Genomic DNA, 16,713 nt, shown 5'->3' with positions numbered 1-16,713 from the left:
GAAGGTGGCAGCTTTCTCACATAGAGTGTTATGGTGAGTTGACCTTGGCTGGATGCTAGGCACCCACGAAGCCTCTCTATCAACTGCCCCTCCTCAGCTGGACAGGAGAGAGAAAATATAATGAAAAGCTCATGGGTCAAGATAAGGACAGGGAGATGACTCAGCAATTACCATCACAGGCAAAACAGACTCGATTCAGCGAAATTAGTTTAATTTATTGCCAATTAAAATCAGAGTAGGGTAATGAGAAATAAAACTAAATCTTAAAACACCTTCCCCCCACCCCTCCCTCCTTCCCAGGCTCACCTTCATTCCCTATTTCTCTACCTCCTCCCCCCGGCAGTGCAGGGGGACGGGGAATGGGGGTTGCGGTCAGTTCATCACATGTTGTGTGATGCCGCTCCTTCCTCCTCAGGGGGAGGACTCCTCACACTATTCCCCTGTTCTACTGTGGGTTCCCTTCCACGGGAGACAGTCCTCCACAAACTTCTCCAATGTGAGTCCTTCCCATGGGCTGCAGTTCTTCATGAACTGCTCCAGCATGGGTCCTTTCCACGGGGTGCAGTCCTTCAGGAACAGACTGCTCCAGCGTGGGTCCCCCATGGGGTCACAAGTCCTGCCAGCAAACCTGCTCCAACGTAGGCTCCTTTCTCCACAGGTTCACAGGTCCTGCCAGGAGCCTGCTCCAGTGTGGGCTTCCCACAGTGTCACAGCCTCCTTCGGGCACAACCACCTGCTCTGACATGGGGTCCTCCACGGGCTGCAGGTGGATATCTGCTCCACCGTGGACCTCCATGGGCTGCATGGGGACAGTCTGCCTCACCATGGTCTTCACCAGGGGCTGCAGGGGAATTTCTGCTCTGGCGCCTGGAGCACCTCCTCCCCCTCCTTCTTCACTGACCTTGGTGTCTGCAGAGTTGTTTCTCTTGCATATTCTCACTCCTCTCCTCCGGCTGTCTTTTCGCAGCAGTTGTTTTTTCCCCTTCTTAAATACGTTATCACAGAGGTGCTACCACTGTCGCTGATTGGCTCAGCCTGGGCCAGCAGTGGGTCCATCTTGGATCTGGCTGGCACTGTCTCTGTCAGACACAGAAGGAGCTTCTGGCATTTTCTCATAGAAGCCACCCCTGTAGCTCCTCTGCTACCAAAACCTTGGCATGCAAACCCAATACAATGTGTACTGGGTTTAAGTGGCAAGGTTTTGGGGGGTGAGGTGGCTCCAGGGGTGGGAGATGGTCAGGGGCTGCCCTGTGCTGGACACATCCGCTTCCAGCCAGCTCCAACAGACCCAGTGCAGGGCACAGCTGAGCTCCTCAGCCAAGATGGTAGCACCTCTGGGAAACTATTTAAGAAAGGGCAAAATGCTGAACAGCAGAGAGCGGAGTGAGGAAAAAAGTGTGAGAAAAAATCATACGAACCTCAAGGTCAGTGAAGAAGGAGAGGGAGGAGGCGCTCCAGGCGTCCCAGCAGAGATTCCCCTGCAGTCCATGGAAAGACCATGATGAAGCAGGTATTTCCCTTCAGCCCATGGAGAACCACGTTGGAGCAGATACCCACACTGCCACCTATGGAGGACCCCATAATGGAACAGGTGGATGTGCCCTGAAGGAAGCTGCAGCCTGTGGGGGACTGGAGTGGATTTTTCTTGAAGGACTTCAGCTCATGGAAAGGACCCATGCTAGAAGAGTTTGTAAAGGACTGCAGCCAGTGGGAAGGACCCATGCTGGAGCTGGGTAAAAACGTGAGGAGGAAGGAGTGGCAGAGAGAAACGCTGTGTACTGACCCTAACCCCTCATTCCCCATCCCCCTGCACCACTTGCAGGGGAGGTAGAGGAGTCAGGAATGAAGTTGAGCCTGGGAAAAGGGGTGAGGGGAAGGTGTTGTTTCAATTTATTTGTCTTTGTTTCTCACTGCCTGAATTTTTTTAATAGGCAATACATTTAATTAAGATTCCCCAAGTTGAGTCTGTTTTGCCCATGATGGTAATTAGCAAGTGATCTCCATCTTGACCCAAGAGCTTTTTCATTCTATTTTCTCCCCATGTTCTGTTTGAGGAGGGGGACTGAGAGAGGGGCTGGGGAGGAGTTTGGCTCTTAGATAAGGTTAACCAACCAGAAGCGATAGAGTCCAAGTGTGTATGTGATGTCAATCAACAAGATGAGATAAAATTACTTGTAGGACTGTCATAACCACAAATGAGTATGGCCAACAACACAGAAACTACTCATAAGACCAAAATCATGTCTAAGCTTGGACACAGTTATCCAAGGCATTATAGACATTTGTCTATAGTTGTCTGATGACCTAGGATAGAAAAGCAAAAAGACAAAACCTGAAGTTTCATTATAAGGAACACTGACCAGACAAAGATCTCCAAATTTAAACATAAGATTTATTCGAATTTAGCTTCCATTTTCAAATGGAAATGATATGCAGTAAGAACTGAAATAATGGTTTTAGCATGAAATGTATAGTTCAGCTTAGTAGAGGCCTGTCAAGTTTGCTTTTAATAGGTGTAGTAATCTAGATGAAATGACAGACCCTCTTCTAATCACAATCACAAGAGCTAGACCTATGAGACCTATGATTCTGTTGAAATCAAGAAAAAACAAGTACATAGTTGAGCCCAACTTACATAAATCCCTAAAACAACACACATTTTAGATCTGTTTTGCTTAATCTGGAAAGAGAATCATATGTAAGATAAACTGGTGCAAAATTATTTGGTCTGATTAAGTTAGCTGATATATTATGTATACTTTTCCACTTGCAACATCGATTTCAATTGAGGATCTTGAATATTTGTATTTGCTAACCAGAAGAACCAAAAATCTTCCTCATCTGCATTACTCATAAACAACTTACTCTTGCTACTATTAAACTACTCAGTTGTCACATCGTAATTCTGCTCTCTGACAGAAATGATTAAAATATCAACATAATTTACGAAATATGCACAATTAGTGTTACCCATTTGTTTGTTAAGTGTCCTGAAAATAGGTTTCAGTGTGAATGTATGATTTAAATGTTTGCAAACACTATTTTATTGTATTCAGGCAAAGCTTCTGTAGAAAAACTTCCAGATATCACCCATGATTGTACTGCATTTTAGTGAGTTTTTTGGTTTTATTTTGAATAAACTATACAGAAGCAGTCATGCAGTATACATTAGATTCTTATATGTTAAGTAATAAAGTAGACAATTTTCTATTTCTTCCTGTAAAACACTCAAGGATTGAATTCCTATTTCTGTCACTGTCATCTTATTATGAGAATACTGCAAAGAAGAAAACAAATTACTCCTATCCAATAATTTCCTCTTACCTAACGGGAGCTTTAAAAATGATGGAGCTTCCCTGAGGTACTGAACAGTGATGGTAACTTCATCGCCAGCATTTCGCAGTAGGTGTACCTGTCAGTGTGACAAATAATAGCTACTTTAAACCAAAGAACCACCAGTCACAGAAAGCACATTACTTACAATGAAATCAACATCTCTGTTCATCTATAATAAACTCAGTATGAACATTTTTGACTGGGAATGAAGAGTATCTTGAGGTTCAAGCCACACCAACAACGGATAAGAGTAGGCAAGACCAATGGAACAACGTGAATAAATAATCTGGTGGGCAACATGATTTTATATACCAGCTAAACACAAATTCTACAAACAAATTTATTTTATTTATAAAACTGGCATAGGGTAGTAGGGAAATATGTGTTTACGTAGATATAATGCATTGTGTGTGTATATACATAAACAGCCACATAAATATTTATTAATACATCATACATATCTAGATCTTAAGTATTTTGTTTGATTCAATTAGGTGATGCATGAAGCACATTTCTCTTTCAAATATAGTCTTGATTTTTGAGACTGTCTTCATTATCTGTAAGTATTTGCTAACCAGAAGGGAACACATACACAGACATATGTGTATAGACACATGTATTAGAACATCAGAATTCAATTAAAGGCATAGCACGCTACTGCATAAGGACCTTTTTCAAATGCAGAACTTCAAATCATGTCTTTGATGGAACTCAATTCCTATTACAGGGCAGAGGTATTCCCCAGTTTCATATCCATGACACTAAGGAAACAGGTATTGCGTTTGGTTTGTATGTGGCCTGTATGCAGGTTCTGCAGCCCTGATCCCGTCTGTCAGAAGTGGATGCTAACGCCTGTAGCTTCTAATCTGAGCACAACCAGAGCATGCACGTATCAAGCAGAAAAGTAACTAACTGCAGCAGACTAACTCCTATAGATGTATTTACTGGTCTAATGCTGTACTTGGAGCAAGCTGGTGGTTGTATTGCTTCAGACCACTATTTTAGCACAATGTCACACTGGCCAACATCAGGATTACTTCAAACATTTTAACTCCTCCTCTTGTGCACCTGAAATAATGCTTACAACAGCTTGCACCTACATGAAAACATCAAGCTTATGCCTGATGGATATGAAAACCCTGAATAGGAGAAAAAAATCAAGTAAGTAGTCACAGAGGCTAAGACTTTTAGGCTATAGAAATATTCTGGAAAAGAGTGAGCAAGAGAACTGACCATAAAACCTCCAACACTAACACTGAAGAAAACATTGTCTGAGAGGGGCATGTTCTGATTTGGCTGATTAAGTGAACAGACACATGAATCACCCATATAAAGTATTGTTGCTAAAAGCTTACTTTTTGCTGTACCTGTAAAATCCATATATTTAATAAAGACTTAACAGTGTCTGCCTCCATCCTCCCCACCCATCATTCAGTCCGTCAAACAATGAGTTCCATTGCTAACAACCTGCAGAAGCACTAGTGGCCACAGATCAGTCCCTGGGAGGGAATGATAAATTCTTGCACTCATTAAGTTAGGAAATCCATCTCTACAGGGGAGAAACAAGAGCTCAATAAGGTCAGAGAAAGCACATAACAAGGAGTCTGATCAGATTAAAGAACTTGAGGAATGAGGGTCCAGAAGCAAAGGGGTAGGGGATGCATAAGAAAGATTAAAAAAAAAAAGAAAAAGAAGAAAAGAAAAGAAGAAAAAGAAAAGTGTCTGCAGCTTAAGCATGTTTCCCAGAAAGGACCTGCATTTCCTTTCAAGGTCTTCCTTCCTGATGGACAGAATCCTCCTTCCCCCAGGGCCCCATTCCTCTGCTCTTCTTGTTCTCTACTCAAGCAGTTTTACCTTTTTTCACAGGCTCAATCCACATTTAAATGTTTTACTACCAAAAATACAACAGCTACTGCTACCTACTCACCCCCAGTACTCAGATACGAGGTGTTCTACTCAAGTCAAAGAGTTTGTGGACAATTGACTACAAGAGAACCTGAGGTCTCATTGTGGAAAAAAACATTATGATCACTGATTTCTGACTAAACCCTCTCAGGATGATCACAATAGGAATAACCAGGAACTGAAGCACAGCAAACTTAGAATGCTTCTTTAAGGTTATACAAGAGTGTGTTAGGACTGCAAAGCAAATCAATGTGTTTTGAGTTCTAACGTATAAGAACACCTACGTCTCCGGAAATCCTCTGCCCCTTATTTCCTGCAATGTTTTAAACATTATTTATTACTTATTAACGACGGAAGATGATTGGTACCTCTGCTACTCCTACCCTACTGTTACAAAGATAGTTCTTCCTTTTATCTGCAGACTATTATACATATAAAATATATCTATAATATAGATAACAGTCTATTTGATATATATAAAGGCCTATTTTATATATATTAAAACAGACTAATACATATATACACATATGCAAAACTTTTAGTCAAGATTCAGCTATCACATTATTCTTAAATACTTCTGAAATTCTGCAGTAACTGGACACAGGAATTAATTATGAATTTACACGTAAGCACTTGAAACAGCAGATGTGCTTCACTTTGTAATCTTGCACATAATCAGGTAGTGAATATTATTATAATTAAAAAAAATAGTAAGTTGTTTAAATTCCTGACCCTCTACGTGAAAGTTGATTTGGTCCCAGAAGTGGAAAGACATTTGGCCTGATGCTTGAAAAAAAATCCAAGCTTAGCCCAAGTACGCATGGCTGCAAAAAATTCAACAAGTAAATATCCTGCAGACATCCCCGCTGACATCTGCAGCATATCGGGGGTAACGAACGCCCTGATTTGAAATTAGGAGGGTAACGTACGGGAAGGAAGGTATGCGTACCGGGTGCAGGTGCCAGGCGCTGGCAGCGGGGGCTGCAGGGGCAGCTTCTGTGAGGAGAGGCCGGGGCTGCCCCGTGCCGGACACAGCCGGTTCCAGCCGGCTCCAACCCACCCACCGCAGGGCAGGGCTTGGGCGGGGGGTAGAGGAGTGGGGAACGAAGGAGTGAAGTTGAGCCTGGGAAAAGGGGTGGGGGGAAGCTGTTGGTTCAATTTTTTTGTCTCTGTTTCTCACTACCCAAATCTATTTTAGTTGGCAATAAAACTAATTCATTTTCCCCACGTCGAGTCTGTTTTGCCCATGATGGTAATTAATAAGTGATCTCCCTGTCGTTATCTTGACCCATGAGCTTTTTCATCTTATTTTCTCCCCCTCTCCTGTTGAGGAGGGGGAGTGAGAGAGCAGCTGGGTGGGGGTCTGGCTGCTGGCCAGGGCTGACCCACTACCGTGGGTACGAGACAGTTTTACACACACCAAAAAAAAAAAGTTAAAGGAAGAAGTGCAGCAACGCTATCCTTAGTCTTCAGTGAATCCAGCCTGTGTGCAACAATGCCAAAAAGGTGATATGGTCGGAAGAGAAAAGGACACCCAGTATATTCCCTTCCAAAGGAAAAACGTCAGAAAGTCAGTATCAGGGCAGTAGGAAGTCAGAGTTAGCAATAAAGACAAGATCCTGTCACCGAAGGCTGCTGTATCTTGTGATACCATTTTAGCTGTCATTTTGTGGTAAATATATTAGTCACACTGACTTTAGCTTACAATCAGTATAGCAACATCAGTGTTTTGTAAAATCCAATAGATAATTTCAAACCCAACAAATTTACAATATAGTCACAATACTGTACTGAAATATGTAATGGGAAGAAACATAAACCAAACAAAATTAATACTGAGAACTCACTTTCTTATTTACAGTTGGCTTTTTAGAAAAGCCACAAATGTGAACCATTTTAATTCTTTGACTTTGACATAACAAGGAAGAATTTTAACTTCCTAATAGATACAAACATTTTGAAGAAAACTTTCAAACACAGCATAAAAACTATGTTTCCTCTTAATTAAGCAAAGAATGTTGGCACACAAACATTTGTATTTATCAAGAGATGAGAGGATACAGCATGACAGACATACTGCCTAACGTACTTTTGGAAGACCTTAGTCAAATTATTACGGAGATAAAGTCAATCCAAAAACTGTAGGGAAGAAAACAAAACAGTAGATTAGAAACTGCTGCAGAGTGTGAAATTTTATTTTTATTTCAAATTATATTTTGAAAAGGAAAGAACTCTAATATTAATGCTTTGGTTTAAAATTACCAAACATTAATAACTTAAAAGATACTCATACTGTATGATACTCTCTTGGAGCTACTTTGTATTCTTAGGTAGTGTCTGAAGAGGTGGCAGTATTGAATGATGCACATACTAAGGAAAAAAAAACAAACCAATTTCAGTGCTTGCAAGAAGGTACTAACAATACGGAAGGTCACTAAATAATGCACTGCTCTGTGGTGCTGAAGTTTTTGCACAAGTTTAGTATGTCCAAAAAGACAAATCCAGTAGCTTTGGAGTAACATTCACTGTTGCCTTACTGTAGTATTGATATAAAAGGAGAATTACAAAAGTGAGTGTGTTGGGTTTTTTTTTAATAGTTGATTAAATACATTTGCTGTGGCTAACTCTGTGCGTATGCACTTGTCTGTTCATATGTATGAAGGAGAAAAGGGCATCAAAGGAAATGTTTGCTTTTCACGTTGGCTCCCATTTGTGGATTTTGCATATCTGTAAGTGCATTCATCAGGCCAGGTTTTGTTATGCTTGTTTTTCACATTTATTTCTCAAGAACAGAACAGAACAGAGAGAATGTTAAAAATATAAATAGGAGCTTCTAGATCTCACTTAGCTAACTACAGTCCAGAGCCTGCAGAGAAAAATACGAGTCATATTTTAGGAAAACCAAATGACCTTTGTTGCCTTGTTTTTACTGTCAACACCCATTTTAGGGAAATCCTATATACCTAACTAACTCAGGCAGGCAAGTCAATGGCACAATTGATAGCTGATGTGCATTCTGGAGCCTTGTGTTTACCACGGCTTGCTCTAAACCTTCAAACATACCTGATCATTAATATTCACACTGCTCAGAGATTTAGACAGGGTTTTGTCTGTTTGACTCAGGTCTGTCTTATTATAGATCAGAACTGTAACAGCAATTAAAATTGAAAAGGACCATGTCTTTGATGAATTAATTCACCCATATGGCTCTTTAGCTTAGATCTATTCCGAGAGCAGAAGTCACATCATTTAACTTTGGCCATTTAAAAGATTCAACTCTAAAGTAGTTGTCAATATTTTTTCTAGAAATCAGTAAAGATCTTAGGATGAAAAGGAATCATCACCGACAGCTGTCTGTCTCTAAATAAGGAGAGTCTGGATGATAACCTTACAATTTAAACATCTGAAGTTAGATGAAATGAATCCTATCTTGCATTTATAGACAAAAATTAAGATTAAACACCTAACTCAAAGCCTGAAGCAAAAATTCTGAAGTAAAAGGAAGTGAATCTCCTGATGAGTGTCTGATCTTGAAGTATATGCTTTTCACAAATAAAACACTTGGAATTGACACAAAGTGCAAGCTTTGGGCTTGACAAGTACCTGGGTGGAAGATTATGTACAAGTCCATAATGCAGCAGGCAAACAACCAAGAAGTTGTACTAAAACATGAAGAGAATTAAATCATAACATATAATAGTAAAAAAACAATGAGAGAAATAAAAGTTTTAAAAAATTCTTAACCCTTCAGAATGAAAAAGTATTAATTTAAAAGTATTAAAATAGTACTTAATACTTAAAATGCCTCCTAGACTAAAGCATGTTTGGAAGTTTTTTTTTGAAACTTGGTGGTTTCAGCTCAACCCATGAGTAGAACTGAAAAAACTGATATCGCAAGTTTATGTCTATGAGTAGGCAAGGAAGATGCATGAAAAACAGAAACCTCACAGTACAAGTAGTCTTTAAAATGATGGCAGAAGCAAAGTGGCTTTAAAATAAAGCTAAAAATATTAAAATTGGATTGCAAACAGTATTGGAAAAGCATGAAGTAGAATTAAGTTAGTTCAAGAAATAATGATTTCTTGACACTTGCCTCTTTTCCATTGGTCAATTATGAAGTGGTTTCCAATAAATACTTCTGATTCTTATGTTCCTTAGCTTTGCAGTATTCCATGAGCAATACTCTCCTCCTTAATGCTTAACTGGCTACTCCAAAATAAGCATTTGTGTATGAACAATTTGTACAAATACGCTAGGAAAATGACAGTGAATTTATTAATTATGCACTGACTTGCAACACTCTTTCAGTCTTTCCATTTTCACTTAGGTATCTTATCCTGTAATTAGAACTAAAAATATTTTTACAGATAACCTCCATAATTATACACCATGACTCAAGTAACTTTTCCTTATACTTCTCTACTTTACCAGTACTGTTCTTTAACATTTGTGTATGTGCCTGAAGAGATTTGTAGCTTTCACAGCCATTGAGCAAATCACAGAATGAATTACACAACTTGGTATAATATTGCTAATGAGTCAACCCACTCCTTTTTTTGAAAATCTGTCCATGCCATACATGTTAGTAGCATCTTGTGGTTTTATTTCCTCAGATTGTGATGAATAATTAGCTTAAATGATTAGCTTTCTCTATGGCTACTAGAAGATAATCTGCAAATATATATATTTAAAGAAGAGTATATGTTTAAAAGAAGAATGTATTTCTATTTCATTCTGGCCTCTTCCTATTATGAAAGATTGAGGGCATTCGTTTTGTGACAGATCCTTATTGTAATATTCTGTAATCTGTCTTTATAAATAGATTGAATTCTTTCCTCTTTCTTTTCTGCAAACTGAGCCTTAGAATATTGTAATTAACAATTTCAGAAAGCCATTAGTAGCCTGCAGAATATAGGCACGTGCCCAGACATACAGATAGATACATATAAGAAAAGCTCTAAAGTAGGTAATCACTACCATGACTGACTTATTAGCGGTCTCTTACCCCTCTTATTTATTCTACAATTTTTATCTGATCATCAGATGAATGCTTGTATTACGACAACTTTGAAAAATTTTATTTTACCTGTCATTTTGCAAATATATAATAGTCTCTATTTCAATGAGCTAAAATTTAAAAAGATGAGACAAAGCGTGGAAGAAAAGTGGTGAAGTAAAAATTATTTTTATGAAGTAGTTTCCATCCAGAATGTTGTCAGTGCTCCAACATAGCAACAATAATGTCACAGTACTGTGCTGTTACTGATACCACCCATAGATAAAAGTATTCTAGTCTCATCATTCTACTGAAATGTAAAGCCCTCAAGCAACAAAAAAAAAAGACAGAGCTGACCAGGATCAGACATGTATGGACACTTCAAAATTTTCTAACTATCCAGAAAAATACAGAGAATAATGCTGAATTTACCAAGGATGCTACTAATGATCACTTCCAAAGTGAAATGACTTACACTCAGAAGGATGGTATGACTGCAGACACAGCAAAGTTAACTGCAGGGGTACAGTTACAAAGAGAAAGATGGCCCTTCTCTGGAATGGTTTTTCAACAAGCTGATAAATATATATATTTTAAATTATTATGAATGAATAATACAGATTATTAAATTATGAGTCCCATGCAAAGTTCAGGTTAAAAACAGCACTTGCATACCACTGATCTGGGCTTGCTATGCAGTTACGGATCAGAGGTAGAAGAGATTGGAAAATCTTGCTGAAGCAATCAATTTCCTTGAATACAATATAGAGATTTTATACTTCAGAAGAAACTACAGGAAGACAAAAAAGAAAGATCTTAGGTATGCAGGCAGCAATTCTCTGACTTGGGCTGCATGTGTGTTTTGTCAGATATATCTTACTGGGACAGATGTCAGTGAGCAGGTGAAACATTCAGACCTTGATGAATGAGATTTCTAGTGCACCATGAGCTCTGCAACCAAATCATTATGCTGCTCCACTCCTTGCTATAATCTAGGAACTTTCTCATGACATTCTTGTGCTTCAGCATGAACTTTGGTTCACAGCAAGCTTTCACCACAGCTCATAAGGCACAACTCCCTCTATGGCTATAAGTATATAAAAAACTACCAAGTATAAGACAACTGCATTATACAATAAGAGAAGCCGTAAAGTTCTTCGTTTGTCAAAGAATCAGACATAAATTCAGAGGCAGAAAAGGTATTAACTGGAGACAAAACACAGAGAAAAGTAAAGCAGAAGAGGGACTGGTGCTTTTCCCATTTCTCCTTCTGCTTGATTTTCTTTTTTTCCTCCTATTATATTCACATGGATTTGCTATGATTCACATATTGTCTGCCAATCAGTCCCTTTGGCTGGATGAATATTTGAGGAGTCCCAATCATGGTGGATATCTAACAGCAATTGGTATGTATGTCCCATACTGGGCACTGAAACCATAGAGAATCTGCATCTTCCAATTCAAAAATAAAACATACTATTCTCTGAGAATCTAAGTCCTATTTATTATCACTTTAAAAATGTCCGCTCCCCATTATCTACCTGTCAAGAAAATGCAGCTTATGGAAATTTTCACAGATTTAAATGAAACTGCAACTTCTCTTAGTTTACTCAATTAGCACTTTTCTCTTATTTCTGCCTACAAATGCTGTAAAAGATGTTTTTAACCTCAAAGCTTCACTATTAATTTAAACAAATAACACTGCTCCTGTATGATATAATTACCGTGAATTATAGACAAAAAAGGAAATTATTTAAATGTTTTTTTCTTTATTTTGTACAATATTTTTTCTACTTAATTATTTAATTACACACTTTAGTCTTTGTTTCACTTCAGAACAATGCTTACACAAATATCTGGGATATGAAAGATGCTGATACATACTGTGCATTGGAAAATACATTCTGAGCCAAATCAGCAGTTCCCTGAAGCAATGGAAGTTTAAATAAATTTGCTTAAGGCTAACTATTACCTGAAGCATGAAGACCCATTCCTGAGAAAGTAACTTTGCCATGCTTCAAAAAATTCCAAGAATATCAGAGCATTACAGGGACTTCTCTCTGGAAATTCAGGTCAGTCTCAATTGTTATCAATGTGATATAATTGAAAAGAGTTCAAAGCCACAGAACTCATAATTTTAGAATAAGCACTATGTTTTATTGCTCATCTACTGTTACACATTACTTATAAAAAGAAAGAATTGTCTCAGGTATCAAAAATTCTCAACAGACAGGAATGGCCAAATTACCAGAAAACAAACATACAATTCTTAGATTGAAACTTTATTAAATCATTACTGACATAGCTGGTATGTCAGCAACACATACTATAGCACACATACACGTATCTGACTGAACATGATTGGAAATGTGTATGTTTAAGTGGAATCAGAACCTGTAGAAATGCAAACATTTCTATTCCAAATGCAGGCCTTTTCAAGCAAATTGGAGCAGTCTCATCCTGCAGGTTCATCTTCTTCAAATATCTTTGAAAATCTTTCTAGATGATAGTTAAGTGGTTGTGTTTATACAAACTCCAATTGGCACAGATTGACCTAAGACGACTAAATGCAGGTTTTCATGTAGCCGTTACTGTTTCAATTTTCTTTGTCAGTCTTTGCTTGTATTCATAACAGACCTGCAGAGTTCTCAGAAAAGGATTTTATCTGACTAGAAGTGCCTCTGAGGAGAGAGATATCAGTCAGAAAACTTCTGCCATCGTCCACTGGAAATGGTATGAAATGATGATGAAGGTAATTTCAGTTGAATAATAGACAACATTTAATGAAGGCTGTCTTGTGCTACCAAGTGCAAAAGCTAAACCAGAAGCTTTTGAAGTTATCAGACCCATCAGGTCATAGGCTGCATTCTCTGATTTAGAAATTGTTGACAATTTGGGAACTGCTTTCTTTTCTTACAACAAGCTTTTCCACAATGATCCTTTTGTACGAAGCCTTCCTAATCTAATAGGCATTTCACAGACATCCAGAGTTAATATAGGACTAAACGTAAGAGGCACTGAAAACTGCTTTTGGTGTCTACACATTCATTGCTGAAGGACAAGATAGAAATCCTAGACCTATGGACTGATCAGCTCAACAGACTGCCCTTCACTTTGGATCAAGCATAGAATTTATTTGTAGTCATCTGTATGTTCACCATTTCAAGCTTAAAGAACTGGGGCACCTAGAAAATAAAAAAACATACTTCTTTTACACTGAAATCCTTACAGCATGTAGAAGAACGTAACAGGATAATAGGAATACCTATGGACAAAATTCAGCACTGTTTCACAGTAATAGAACACCTGTATGTCAGTCTTCAATGCTTTTGTTTCCACAACTCCCCAAGCATGAAAGTGCTACTATCACCATAAAAGAGCAGATCATCTGCAATATTCAGTATGGATCAGAAAGAAATTTGTGTTAGGCAAAGTCCCATACCTGAACCTTCTGCACACTATCTCAGAACCCCAGGCCATGATTCCTTGCAATTGTGCTACTGTACAGGCCAATATTTATTCAGCACAGATCACCAAAAAGTATATTCCTTTATTCAATACTAGACATTTCCTGTACTGGAAAAAGTAATTCTAATTGGGGAGGGGAACATCATGCAAATCTCATCGACATGTTACAGTTTTCTGAAGAATTAGTTTCTCTTCCCCCAGAGTACTAATTACAGCTAGAGCCATATTTGTTTAAATACAGGGCTATAATTTTTTCTATTAGACTTTTTGCTGTCTAATACCATATTAGACAAAAAACAACAGCAAAAAACCTTTTGATTTCCTGATCCAGTTCTTTAATAGTTTTGATGCAATGTGCTAGCTTATTTGCCATCTGAAGTGTATGAATACACTCCTGCTCTGTAAGTAAATGTTTTGTCTGCTATCTACAATAAGGAAGAAGAGCAGGTGCCATTATCCAGCCTCAATTCAGTGGCTAAACAAATATGCCTGAAATATTAGTGACAGCTGTAAGACCTGTTCACTTGTTTAGATGACACTCCCATTAAGTCAATGACTTTTTGAAGAGAAACAATACTTATATACAGTTCATACAATGATCTCAAAGGAGTTTGTTGATCTTCCTTGTGATCAGAAATACAACAATTTTATTAATGAGCTAATTTTACATGGGTGTAAGTCCTCTATATAACTTATATTTTCCTTTCCATTTCAGGAAATTGACAAAATGCAAAATAACTGTGTTTCACTTATGTAAACAGTGTTAAGTCTAATCTTTTACAGACACATTTATTTAATTAATATATTCAGTATCACAAGGGTGTACACTAACTCTTCATTAGCTTGCAGCTTGGTCCTCTTAATAACATTGAGCTAAAGCATATAGCACTCCGTAGCTTTTTACACCCTGATGAAACATTGAGGGTCACCCAAAAAAAGGTATATTAGTCAAAATCACAAACCATTGTTTACATAGGCAAAAGAAGGTGGAAGAGGGAGAAATGAGAAAGAGAGGATACTGCTTCACAAAAGCTAGCTCAACCAGAATGGAAACCCAGCAGAGTGACAAAAAATGAAGACATAGACTATTTTGTGCACAGGATGTAAGGATCAAAGGAAGCAAGAGTGGACAAGTCTTCCCAGCAATTGTCAGGGATAACATGGGACATCATACAGCACTGTGCCTGAATCTATTAAGTCCTGTTTCAAAACCAGGCAATTTCTTTTCCTACCAGCCCTTTCCAAGACCCTCCAGACTTATCCATGGACAGTTTATACCATTTTCTTCTTATTCCAATGTTCTCCTTTAGCTTAAATATTTGGTCTCCCTCCATGGTGCTCAGTTTTATACAGGTGGGAGGAGGAGATGGAAGAAAAAGCCCCTTTATTTATGACTAAAGAGGCTAGTATAATTTGTTATAAATCCTTTGTATGTCTTTCAACATTTGTAAGTGAAAAAAGCATAAAATGAAGAGGGTTAAAAGAAACACAGATTTTTTAATTTTTTATTTTTTATTTTTTAAATCTTAACTCCTTTTACCCTTAGGAAGTACTGCTTAAAATCGTAGCTGTCCAGCCACACTCTCTGTGTGCTTTATCTAAGAAGTGTTACATTTTGTGCCCATAGCTTAACAAAGACTTCAATTCTTCCTATAGCTCCTTTGTGCCAGGTAGCTGAATTGTTCCGTCAGTTTTAATTACAGTAATTCGGCTTTTTTGATCAAAGATTATGCATATAATAAATGCTCATAATGCCAGAGTACTTGCTGCTTCTCTAACCCAGGGAATTGATTGTGAAATAGATGGGGGTAAAATAGTAGTACTGAAATCTGAACTACTTAATTGTGGATGCTTTCTTAACATGTTTAGAGCTTGAAAGAAAGTTGATTGCCACAAGTACATTACAGAAATTATGTCATATGTTTAAGTGTACATTTAACACAGGTACCATAATGTGTTACTCCATTTTTTTAAATCTTTCCCTGAAATTTTGCTATCCTTTACAAAAGCACAGTAAAGGTGCAAAAGGGTGCAAATTTAAATGGCAAAAACGTGTTTTAAAGCATGTGAGTTTTATCTTTTGTATGTAAAAGACACCGGAGACCAAAAGTATACTATAACTTGCTTCTTAATGAGGAATGTTTCCAGATGCATTCAGTGATGAAATAATCGCATTTCATAGAGCATCTGGAAACAGTGAGGTTGAATTGTACATCCCACAAAATTTTAAAGTTAGAGTATAATTTGCTGATTTTATTTAGCTTTATTTTTATGCAGCACTGGGATACAGAATACTTATGGCAAATTAGCACCTGGAGAAATGAAATTAAACTCAGATCTTTTTCACCTAAGCAAGGTGAAAAACACTTTGTAGTTATTTGTTTCACTGTCATGGTAACAGGGCTGCTGTTCTACTATGACCAAATCCCCCAAAAAATAGCTCAGAAAAATTCTATAGGGTAACTGAAAGAATAGGAAAACTATGAACAGCAGAACTTCCCTCCGCACTCTAACGTCACAAATTAGCATTCTTGCTAGTAATGTTTATTTTTTTCTCTCCTTCTGTTACTGCCCACCTACATAGCAGCAGCAAATTTTCTAGAATACATGGTAAGTCTTAACTAATGAAAGCAACTACATTAAACCCATTAATAAATGCTTCCCAATAAAAGAGTTTGTTCACTTCTTTCAGCTCCTGCTTCAGCTCTTTGATGCAGGCAGCTGTTCTGCAGCTATCTACTCACCATAACACGTATTTGCTGTCCCCGTAATAGATGACTAAAGCATTATTTTTGGGAAGGACTGAGGCAAAGATAAAGGAACTCTGTGAGAACTACCAAGAAGAAGTTAAGAAAGTAGAATCTTCAGAAGCTTGGTATCTTTGGTTTTTTTGTGTCTACCTAGTCCTAAAAATATATTAAAATGCTTTAACTAAACAGAAACTTATTGAATGTTTCATGGTTAAAGAGTTTCTTCATGAAAACTTACTTATAGAAATGCTGCTGTTT

The 16,713-nt window shown here is 37.9% G+C and overlaps 1 protein-coding gene across 1 annotated transcript in view; it reads right to left on the bottom strand.

Moving 5' to 3' along the window:
* Positions 1-16,713, bottom strand: part of SNTG2 (syntrophin gamma 2) — a 185,898-nt gene that overhangs the window by 111,956 nt on the left and 57,229 nt on the right. Inside the window, exon 6 of the mRNA XM_059835573.1 lies at positions 3,325-3,412. Within this exon, the coding sequence (XP_059691556.1) occupies positions 3,325-3,412 (88 nt within the window). The remainder of the gene's footprint in view (positions 1-3,324; positions 3,413-16,713) is intronic.

This window comes from Gavia stellata, chromosome 2, assembly GCF_030936135.1.
Source record: "Gavia stellata isolate bGavSte3 chromosome 2, bGavSte3.hap2, whole genome shotgun sequence".
Taxonomy (NCBI): Eukaryota; Metazoa; Chordata; class Aves; order Gaviiformes; family Gaviidae; genus Gavia; species Gavia stellata.
This window is presented reverse-complemented; position numbering and strand designations above follow the sequence as displayed.